Genomic DNA, 12,131 nt, shown 5'->3' on the forward strand with positions numbered 1-12,131 from the left:
TCACTATTTCTGTGGATAAGGTATATTTCTAATCATCACCTTATTAATTGATGTATCAGTGTCATCTTTTTCTAACCACAGATTGATATCATTATAATAATTATTTTCACCACCAATAAACTTTAATAGGAGAAATAAAAATATGCATGGGCTTGCACTCTTTAAAATGTGTGGAAGAGCTGGGTATGGTTGGCAGTGCCTACTCAGGAGGCTGAGGTGGGGGGATTACTTGATCCTAGGAGTTAGAGACCAGCCTGGGTAACATCACAAGTCCCTGTCTCTAAAAACTAAATAATTACATAAATAATCTATAGATGATTGCTTCATTGACCTGGAAATACAGATACATTTTTACATGGCAGAATGTTTGATATGATGTTTTCAGTTGTGCCAAGCCTTTTCAGAATATCCAAGATTTAAAAAGTTTAAATCAGTGTTCTATGAATAAAATGCTACCATTTTACTCCGCTGTTTGAATTGCTTTCATTGAGCTGGTGATAAGCCAAATTTCAGACTTTTATCACTGGGAAGAATTTTGAATGAAAATATCTACAACTAGTCACACTTTTCATAGTCAGTGTGGGAGAAGGTCAAACTTAGTACAATCTGAAGCTCTAGAGTAAATTTCTCTGTATAAAGTTAAATGGGTCCCATGGGATGTTTCACTCATGACCTTGGTAGCATTCTGTCTCAGAAAAGGCTCTTCCTTCCCATGAATGCGAAGCTTGAAGGATGTTGCCACCCCCCTACTTATCTCTCATTCCAGATCAGACATGACTTTTGAACAGCTGCACTGAAAACATTTATTGCATAGGATCATCTACAAGAAGATTCAATATGTACTTTTAAAAGGAAAATAGCGAAACACATCAACGAAATCACTCCACCTAAATCAATATAATACAAAGGATCCCTGCTTATTTGGATCAAAGAAAAATTCACTAAGATGGTCATCTATGTGACACCAGTGGCAGGAATTAATCATTTTTTAGGTAACCTAGTGTCTACAAATATTTCCAGGCTTCACCACAATTTACTTCATTAGTTTTGCAGTACGTAAGACATATGATTAATTTCACTTCATGGTATTAGGTCTCAAAAGCCCCGTATTCCACCCTACTGAAACTCTTCATGACTTGGCTTTTGAATGTATTTGTTCCCTTTTAACTAGGTTAAACTTCCTCTTTAATATAAAAATTTAAATAAAGAACTTGCATGAAACTAAGCCTGAATACACACAGCAGGCCATTTTGTATTTTCATTACCTAAGTGTCAAACAACTAAAAATAAAGATGATAGTTTCTACCTTAATTTATTGCTTATGAGTTTTAGTAGAATTGTGAAATGTGAAATGTGAAGTAAAGTGCAAATTCTAGATTTCTGCACTCACGAGGTTTTGTTTCATCCTAGAACAAACTGGGACTAACTTTGCTGTCAATGGTAATACTCTAAGTAAAAATATTTATTTCCACTTTCAATTTTATCATAGGTTTTAGAACTAATATTGTTGATTATTTAGTAATACAACCTAAAGTACATAGTCAAATTATAAGAGAGATCGTTGGATAATAAGAAAAGTAAGTTAGTCTCATTTGTAGTCAACCAGAAAAATAGTGTGTAGCAAGATTTAAGGACTAAAAAAACAAATATTTATATGACATTAAAGTTTATGTTACACTTTCAAATATATTATCTCATTAAATGAGGATGCTTACATATTTTACTTGTGGGAGCCTTACATTAACACATTTCCAGTTATACCCAAAAGTGCACAAAGAGCTAATTAAGTCATAAGCCAACTGTGAGCTCTACTAAGAAAGTAAAGTTAGTCAAGAACACACCACTTAATGCCTTCACTGCTCTTCGACTTAAACTTTATTAACTAATAGGCTTTTATGGAAGGAAATATGAATTTTAGATGTTCAATAATCATTACTTGACCTATGCTGGAACAATTCCTTATGTATTTAAAAAAACATGTCGCAGGTATTCCTTTGGAGATATGAGAATGTGGATGGTTGGTGAGAAGGTTGTGCTGGTTTTCTATTTTTCCATCTGCTTGGTATGACTGCTTAGTATTGTGGCATACTGTAAGAGTAACTATAGATGGGACCTCCATTTGGGGGGGAAGGGTCGAAGGGATAAAGGAACTGCCTTGTATTGCAAAATTGGTAGCAGAAAAGCTAAATATGAATCTGTGGTAGTGATGCAAGATTCAAGGACTATGGAAGGCCCTTCTTTGAAAATGCTGCCAAGCCACAAGGCTCGCAGTGCCCCCCAAAGGCCAGAGACTGCCTTGGTTACCTCACTTGAATACTGGACCGGGATCTGGAGCCGAACCTCCATTCCAGTTTACTCAAAACTCAAAACTGGCCTCTCCACGTGGCTTGGGTAGAAAGAGAGTCAATGAGATGATTAGATGGTTTTATGAGTCAACTCCTCCACCAGAAGCGCTATTTGGGAGTTGAAACGAAATAACGAGCTCAGGTCACAAGCTTTTCCACGAACCTTTCATCCTGGAGAAAAAGGAAAGTGCTCAGGGAGCCTAGCTGCCCTCGCATTGTTCCTGGCAGCTCCAACTCTTTGCACAGTCTTGGTCTCTCAGGAGACCAAGGCAGTCAGGACGCTACAGGGCACGGGTGTAAGCGCGACGTTCGCGGCCAGCCCTCTGCCTTGCCCCACTGTAATTGCGGGTTTTGATTAAGAAGGAGGAGCCAGTTGCCGACTGAGCTTTGAAAGTGACTTTGGGTGGGGGGTGGGGGGGGGGGGTGGAAGGAGGGGAGGGACCAAAGGAGCCTGAGTCCTGCAATAAAGGCTTCCCCCTATCTTCTCACTCATTCTTTCCCCCTCGCCGCCGGCGCTCTGGGAGCAGGGGATAGCCCCGGTGCGCGCCTCTCTTCCTGTTTGGTTTACTCAAGCGCCTGCCCCAACGCCTTCTCAGTCAAGCTGGGAGGAAACTGCTTCAGCTTGAAAAGGATGCGGGCAAAAGCCCAGCCCGACTAGCTCGACCGCCTCGCCCGTGCCCGCCTCCTCTTCCTTAACGCCTAGGGCTGCGCCCACCAGCCGGCAACGTCCAGGAAAGGGCCACAGGAGAAATGACAACCATGCAATGCGGAGTGTCCCGGCTCCACTTCCCCCGCAGGGACTCGAGGCGCGCTCTTTTTCCTGGCCACGGTTTAGGGAGGCTCGGAGATAGACACCTCGGCAGTATCTGGCGACCCTCTCCTCACTCGCTCCGCCCACTCCTGCTCTCCAGGGTCCCAGCCAAGGGCCCGAACCCTCGGAGTCCTAGTGAGCCTTGGCCGCTTTGTCTGGGATCAGGCTTATCCTCCTAGCCCACGGCCCGGGAGGGAACAAAGAGCCTCGACCCTCACGCTCTAGCCTCTGCCTCTCATCGGAGCCCCACGCGCCCATTCATCACCTTTCTAAAGACCCCTTTGTCTGCCTGGCAAGCACAGGTCTGCAAGGGATGCCCACGCCCCTGCCCAAAGTCCTGCTTTTCTAACAATTGAGCTAGATTGGATTTTCAAGCCACCCAGTCTTGTGTAAACGACCTCATACCGGTCTTTTTACCCCCTCAGAATAGACCATGTATAGATTCGTTGATGCATGACGACCATTCCAGCCCATTCCTTGCTAGCTTTTTCATTCTCTTCCAGTCCCCTTTGACTGTGCTACTGTTATCCTGGTTTTCTACAGAATAGCAAGTCCTTCTGTAAGGATCAACCTGCATCTTGCTCGCTTAAATAAATGCTTATTACCTAGGGAGCAGGAATATTAAGAAATGGAGTGCAGGAAGTTTAAGAGCATGTGTGTGTGTTAGCAGTCCCATCTCTCTCTCACACACACACACATACACACGCAAGGGCTGTTTTCTTTGTTTTAATCAATGTCAGAGAAAAATATAAACTGGGCAGGCATCTCTGCTGGTGTGTAGTTTCTGATAGAGGACGCCTCCAAACCGGAACAGGGAGGATTTCCGAAACAGGACTTTGAATAGAGTTGACAATCAGGTTCACATCCTCAGAAAAAGCCTTCCAAGCTATGTCAGCAACACAAAGTTGCACCACCTCCTGGGTAAACTTCAAAGACACAGAGGCCAGCGGGTGGAAGGAAGTGTGATATTTAGAGAACTTAGTGGGGCGGGGGAGAGTCTGAACTCATCTAGACAAACTAAAAAAAAAATAGCAGAAATATAGTCTGTGTGAAGCTACAGTACCCAGTTTCTTTCTAAAACTGTAACCATGACGCCCATGCGTTTTAGCCGTAGAAGAACAAATAAGGAAGTATCCTTAGTGGTACTGGAGTTTCTAATTCAAATTATAATACATTAATCTATCCAACGTCAAATAGAAAAAAATAGAGAAACAGAGTATACCTATTTCCTGCTTTCTAAGCTTTAACTTCAGCCCTTCGAGAAACCATCTATCTCCAGTATCTCCTTAGGTGATAGGACATTGAAAACAGGCAACCGTTTGGTGAATAAAGACATTTCTCTTGAGTTCTGCCCACAGATTAAAAGGACAAGGGCACACGTTCTTTGTTGACACTTCTGCAGTGACTTCTCCTTTGGCGAGAGAGCACCCAGGGCCAACACAACTGTCACCACAACCACACAGAGCAAGTTGAACTCATACTGGGAACAGCTTAGAGAAGCACGCACATCTCAACAACAGCCTTTGTTATTTAATTCATGACACTAACCACGCGCAAGCTCAAACAAACACACATGCTATCCTAACCATCACTCTACCCTCTATATTCACATTTCATTTATGGCTTGACTTTTTGTCATATCCTGAAATGAAGCTTTGCATTTACCCGATGAGTTGCGTCTCCTGGTGCTCCTCAGTTCTTGCTATTTCTTTTGTCTTATAAAAGATCAGGAGCAGACTTATTGTGCAGATCGTCCACCTCTTCCTAATGGAGCGCATCTTGGGTGCCCGGGAAAGTCCTGGTTGCCCCAGCTCCCGCACCTTCTCTTGATATAAAGGCTCCGTTTTGGGGAGATAGTCGCGGGGGTGAAATCTGTAAAATGCGAGGAGAGCTTGGAGCCGGGATCCCGGGATCAGATCGCTGGGGTCTTCTGTGGCCGAGCTCCCTCTGGTCCTCGAACGCTGCCCAGCGACCTCTCGCCCTGTTTGCGCCAGCTCTGCCAGGGTCGCTCCGCGCCGCCTCCCTGGGGCTCAGGTTTCTTTTCAGATGAGATACCTTGTGCATTGGAGGTGGCGGCAGCTTCTGCAGCTGGGTTCGGGGGCGTCACTGGCCCTTCCCTCTTGCTAGGAGATAAACGCTGCGCAAAGCCAATCACCGGGCTGAGGGGGCGGAGGCTGCTTGGAGAGTAACGTCCCCGGCTCTGCCTGCTCTGTGCCGGGAGAGGAAGCTCACAGTGCTACGCGCCTGCGAGCTCGCGCACATACACATATACATACATACACACATACATACATATGCACACACACGTACACGCAGAATCACACACACTCTCCTGGGACATCAAAGCATCAGCTCTCTGGACCTGGGAGCTCCAAGATAGTCTATCCGCATCTAGGTGAGAGGGCACCTCGCCTGGGGACAGATTACAAAAGCGTCCCGCCGGAGGAATGCTTCAGGTAGAGCTAGGGGTGGATTGCAAGAGGAGTACCTTCTTTCAATCGCTTTTGCTAAACACACACCCTCACACGCAAAAACACGCCCTCCAAGGTGGAGTGAAACGGGGTGCGGGGGTGGGGACGGCGGTGGAAGGAAGAAGACTTTTATTACTCAATCTGGAAAGTGCAAATACACACATGAACCTGTTAGCCGATCGGCCCACTCTGCATGGGTGGTGGACGACGACCCTGACTCAGGATTCTGCAGGAAACAAGTGATGATAGAGGTGTCATTAGGAACTTTATGGATATTTATGCGCCTCTCTTTCATTGCCATTTGGAAACTCCTCACGCAGAAGTCAAGGAAACTCCAATCCCACTTAAACTTCATTGCGGAGAAACAGGGTTCTGAAAAAAAAGCAGCTACCATGGACCTCTCTTTTAAACGCAAGTACACCCACACACATTCGGATACCAAGGAAGGAAGGAAAGAAAGAAAGGAAAGAAAAGGGAGGGGAGGAAGGAAGAGCAAAGTCCTCTCTAAAAGTCTCAATTATATATATAGCTTCTGATTGTCACCTCTCCTCCGTCCCACCATTTTTCGTACTTGTATTGGGTGGCAGGGACACTTTTCAAGAGTTCTGTGTTCGATTGTTCACTCTGAGTACCTCTCTACCATCTTCCGGTCGTTGCCCTCATTGGGAGAGATGCTTGCTACTCTGCTAGTACCACGCCTTGGTTCCGGTCTTTACTGTTGGCTGGTAGGTCGGGAGGCACCTCTAGCATGAGACAGTGTCTGGAAGCCAGGATTTCCCTCATCTATATGCGCCGGTCCCCAGCTCCCTGGTCGCCAGAGTTTCTCTCCAGTTGAATTCCGTGTTCCTTCAGGTTGAACAGTAGCTTCAGCGGTTTTTCACGCTCAGAAATGATGAGGCCCAATTCCAATCTTCCCTCCCGCCGGAAGTAAGAAGGGGAATTCTGAGTTGCTTGTCGCCTGACAGCTTAAAATAGCAACGAAAACAGCCAGCATCTTTGCTTAAAAACCCAAGGTTCCCGCCAGTGTTTACCATACTTCCTCTAGAGTTTAGGAAGTTAAGAACTTCCGAGATCTTGAATTTCCTCTTTGCAGCACAGCGAACGGGGTCGGGTATAAAAATGCTCCAAGGAGCAAGTAATTACGAACGTTTATTGACACTACAAGTGGCCCACAGGGAGCCTTTCGAGTTTATTGATGTCTAGGCAAATCCAGCCTGCATTAATGCATTTCTGTTAGATTGACTTCTGTTAGACTCACTTTTCTTCTGGCAAAAACTGCCAGAATAAAACAGCTTCTTATTTAAGTTAAAAGGGATCCGGGGCTGAGGGCAGGGGTCGGGTGGGATAGGGATGCATGGTTAGGATGCTAAATTCTCAAGGATAAACTTTGATTTTTAAACAGTAGACAACTATATTTTAGATTATAGGTAAAACATCACTCTCTGTCAGGGATAGAGTAAATGCATCATTTCATTAAACTCATTATTTCTTAAGCAATGGTTATGGGGCAGGCAATGTGTGCGGGGATGGGAACACAAAGATGAATAAAACTTAGCATCTAGTCAGTCACAAATCCTACTCACTCAAAGGGGGCATCTTTTAAAAATAATAATTTACGGTATGGCAACATGAATCAGAAACATCATTTAAAATATATATGGTATCTGAGTAAGCTCCTGGGTTGAAGCAGATGGGGTGTTTAAGCCTTTTGAAGCCCGGAAGATGAGTTTCCGGGTGAAGGGGACACACAGACTCCTGTTTTCAAAGCTGACAAGGAAGTAAGCCAAGCAGAGGGAGGATAGAACATTGCAGGTGGAAAAAGGAGTATGCGCAACTCCAGAGAGTAATAAAACGCTGGTGCTTTGGGGCAACTTTGAAGTGGCTCAGTACTGTTAGAAGGGAAAGTGGTAAGGGAGATTGCTGGTCCAAAAGTTTCGGTGTACTCATAATATTCTATGGCTCCAGAGTGTGGAACAGTCTTCTGTAATGAGAAAGCCACAAGAAAATCTTCAAGAGGAAAGTGAGTATAATCTATATTAAGCTTTAAATTACATTAGGGGAAACTACTTACCTAGCCCAAACAGGAAAAAACAAACAAACAAACAAACAAAAAAGAAAAAAAAAAACAAGAGCGAAACGAAAGCAACCAAGAACTAGTTATAGGAACACATAAGACAAATTTAAATGTCCAGAAGAAAAATAAGTGAACTCTCCAATTGTATAATGCTGCTGTTTCTGAATTTTTTAAGTACAGAACTTTTTATATTAAGGTGAGCAATTCTGAATGACTGATAACTGTTCAGCGAGACTCCAGGAATTCTTCTTCCCAAATTAAAGCAATTTAGTGTCTGGAGTGTAATTGAATGCCATTTGTTAATATTGTTAGATTCGTTAAATATATAGCCATTATAATTTGCCAATTAAAAAGAAGCCATACAGGCCAATACTTAGACAAAAGTGAGGACAGCATGGTTTTTTCTCAATATGTAAATAGGTGCAAGAACTATAAATATTGGATAAAAAGTCTTTTGGAATTAACTTCTATTAGAATGCTTAGTTTGATGTTCCTGAGCACCAAAAGACTATAAAGAAGTCTTTTGGAATTAACTTCTTCTATTAGAATGCTTAGTTTGATGCTCCTGAGCAAATAAGATTGTTTCTAAATTTTCATTTGATCTTTGGATTGTAAGTTCTTCAATAAAGAGAATATATTTGTCTTTATTCAGCACAATTCTACAATTATACAATAGCCTATAAATAAATAATGTGAGTAATGGCAGCTGGTTTTAAAATGATACTTTATCCTTTGACTTAATGTAAATTCATGTTTTCATTGCTGGCTGTACTCTCAAATCTAGCTGGCAAGAAATGAATAGATACTTGCAGTCTCATGGTGGAGTTTTTAACGACCCATGACATTTTTAATAGACTATTTTTTTTTTTAGAAAACATTTAGGTTTATGGCAAAATTGAACAGAAAATAGAGAGTTCCCATATAACTCTACCTTCTCCCCATACTCAGTCTCCCTATCAACATTCCTCATCAGAGCAGTACATTTCTTTTTTTACATTCAATGAAACTACATGTACATATCATTATCACCTACAGTACATAGGTCATATTAGGATTCATTCTTGGTGTTGCACATTTTACGGGTTTTGCCAAATATATACTGAACATATATTCACCATTATAGTATAATACAAATCAGTGTCACTGCCCTAAACATCCTCTGTGATCTGATTATTCATGCTTCTTTCTCACTCCCGGTCACCCCAGGCTCTGACTTCCCTAACGTTTTTACTGTCTCCACAGTGTTGCCTTTTCAAGTGTCATATAGTTGGAATCATAGAGTATGTAGCTTTTTCTGATTGGATTCTTTGACTTAATAATATGCTCCATTATTTTCATGGCTTGAAAAACAATTTTTTTTTCATGGCTTGAAAGTCCATTTTATTTTAGCACTAAATAAAATTCATTATATGGATATATCAAAGTTTATCCACTCACTTACCGAAGGACATCTCCATTGCTTTCAAGTTTGGGCAATTATGAACAAGGCTGCTGTAAACATCTGTGTACAGTTTTCTGTGCAGACGTAAAGCTTTCATCCCAGTTGGGTAAATAGAAAGAAATAAGATTGTTGGATTATATGGTAAGAATATGTCTAGTTTTGAAAGACACTGCCAAAGTGACTTCCAAGGTGGCTGTACCATTTTGCATTCCCATCAGCAATGAATGAGAGTCCTTGTTGTTTCATACCCTTGCCAACATTTGCTGTTGTATTGGTTTAGATTTTGACCATTATATCAGACGTGTAGTAGTTGTATCTTACTGTTGTTTTAATTTGCAATTCCCTGATATTATATGATGTTGAGCAATTTACACATGTTTATCTTCTATGGTAATGTGTCTGTTCAGAACTTTTGCTCAGGTTTTTAATCAGGTTCATTTTCTTACTCTTGAGTTTTAAGAGTTCTTTCTATATTGTGGATAACAGTTCTTTATCACATCTCTTTTTGAAAATATTTTCTCTCAGTTTGTGGCTTGTCTTTTCATTCTCTTGACAGTTTCTTTCACAGAGCAGAGGGTTTTAATTTTAATGAAGTCCAACATATTAATTATTTATTTTATTGATGATTCCTTTGATGTTGTATTTAAAATCTAAACCTAAGATAAACTAGATTTTTAATATATGTTACCTTTTAGGCATTTTATTATTTTCTGTTTAGGTCTATAATCTATTTTGAGTTAAGTTTTGTGAATCATGCAAAGTTTGTGTCTGGATTATTATTTTTTTGTCATGTCGATGTCTAATTGTTTCAGCACCATTTGTTGAAAAAGCTGTCTTCTCTCCACTGTATTGACTTTGCTTCTTTGTCAAAGAAACAAAAGGTTAAATATATTTGGGTGGGCTATCCTGTGCTTTCTATTGTCTTCCATTGATCTATTTGTCTATTCTTTCACCAATACCACACTCTCTTGACTGCTGAAGCTTTATAGTAAGTCTTGAAATAGGGTAGCATCAGTCTTCCAACTTTATTCTTTTCCTTTAATATTGTGTTAGCTATTCTGGGTCTTTTGCCTCTCTGTGTAATCTTTGGAATGAGTTTCTTTTTTCTTTATTTATTTATTATACTTTAAGTTTTAGGGTACATGTGCACAACGTGCAGGTTTGTTACATATGCATACATGTGCCATGTTGGTGTGCTGCACCCATTAACTCCTCATTTAACATTAGGTATATCTCCTAATGCTATCCCTCCCCCCTCCCCCCACCCCACAACAGGCCCTGGTGTGTGATGTTCCCCTTCCTGTGTCCATGTGTTCTCATTGCTCAATACCCACCTATGAGTGAGTGAGAACATGCGGTGTTTGTTTTTTTGTCCTTGCGATAGTTTGCTGAGAATGATGGTTTCCAGCTTCATCCATGTCCCTACAAAGGACATGAACTCATCATTTTTTATGGCTTGGAATGAGTTTCTTGATATCCAAAAAAATCTTATTGGGATTTTGATTGAGCTTGCACTGAATCTATGTATCATGTTGGGAAGGAATGTCATCTGGACAGTTTGAATATTTCTAGCCATGAATATGGACTATCTCTCCATTTATTTAGCTGTTCTTTAATTTATTTCATTACATTTTTTTTTACCTTTCCTCATGTGGATCTTATACATATTTAATTAGTTTTATACCTGAATATTTTATTGTTTGGGGAGTTAATGTAACTGACACTGTGTTTCATTTCAAATTCCAATTGCCCTTTGCAGGAACTCATGGCATTTTTTTTTTAATAATGGAAATGTTAAATAGTGTATACTTCAGAGTTTTTTCTTCAGAGAAAAAGAACCAATAACATTTGTATGGATAGTGAAAATGAGATTTATTTTAAGGCGTAGACCTCATGATGCGTGGGCTTGCAATTCCAAAACCTGCAGAGTAGGCTGACAGGCTGGAGACCTAGGGAAGAGCTATCTTCCATGTCTGAAGACAGTCTAGAGGCAGAATTCCCTCTTACTTAGGGAACATCCATCTGTTTTTAACTAAGACCATCAACCGATTGATTTAGGCCCACCCACATTATGGCGGTAAATCTACTTTACTGATAGTTTTAACTGATTTAAAAGTTAATTTTATTTAAAGAATACTTTCACAGCAACATCCGGCCTGGTGTTTGACCACATATCTGAGTACCATGGCCTAGCTAAGTTGACACAGAAAATTAAAAAGTTGAAATTTTTTTTGTGGTTATACAATATAGTGAGGATTATTCATGCTTAGCTTTTTACCTATGAATGAGGAAAAGCATATAAATGAGAAAACTGCTGTTAACCACTGGGCAATTATTTCTCTTTCATTTCTTTCTGGACAAGACATCTAGTTTAAGTATTTTTTCTAAATTAATTTTTACCCACATGAATTCCTATGAAATATTAATATTTTTCTGTATGTGTATTCACATACCTTCTTCTTCTGTTACATTTTTTCATCCATAATAACCAGATATAATAAGCTTATGATAGAAAGATGACCTTGACATTAGGGAAAAGACACAATCATGAATCTAGTATAATTTCTGAAAGAACAGAAAAATTCCATCATTGTCCTTATCAATTCTTCCTCATGTTTGACCTGTGTAACTTATAGCATTATCCTTTGCATTTAGTACTCTGATCTCTCTTTAAACATGAATGTCCTTGCAAGAGGCAATTCTTAGGTAACATTAGTCAAATAGTCTTCAATTTGTAATATCCATTTAGAATGTCCTTTGAAAGACATCTTTTAACTACTTTTGGTCAAATAGATCCAATTTGTAATAAGTGCTTCAGTTGCTCACAGTCCACATTTTAATTGTTTATCTACATTTATCTCCTTTAGTTATATAGTCCAGGTTAGTATTGTTTTATTTTCTACTGTATAGACCCCTAAAATGTTGTAAACAAACAAATAGACTATCGCACACATGTTTTGGGAAATCACAGATGTCCTGTTTTAATACC

General features: G+C 40.5%; 1 protein-coding gene across 1 annotated transcript in view; it reads right to left on the reverse strand.

Moving 5' to 3' along the window:
• ST8SIA4 (ST8 alpha-N-acetyl-neuraminide alpha-2,8-sialyltransferase 4) overlaps positions 1 to 5,246 on the reverse strand; it is a 98,061-nt gene extending 92,815 nt beyond the window's left edge. The window contains 2 exon segments of the mRNA XM_031011766.3: positions 4,822 to 5,105; positions 5,107 to 5,246. Of these exon segments, the coding sequence (XP_030867626.1) occupies positions 4,822 to 5,105; positions 5,107 to 5,220 (398 nt within the window). The 5' untranslated portion in view covers positions 5,221 to 5,246.
• Between the last annotated feature and the right edge of the window lie 6,885 nt (positions 5,247 to 12,131).

Source organism: Gorilla gorilla, chromosome 4, assembly GCF_029281585.2.
Source record: "Gorilla gorilla gorilla isolate KB3781 chromosome 4, NHGRI_mGorGor1-v2.1_pri, whole genome shotgun sequence".
Lineage (NCBI taxonomy): Eukaryota > Metazoa > Chordata > Mammalia > Primates > Hominidae > Gorilla > Gorilla gorilla.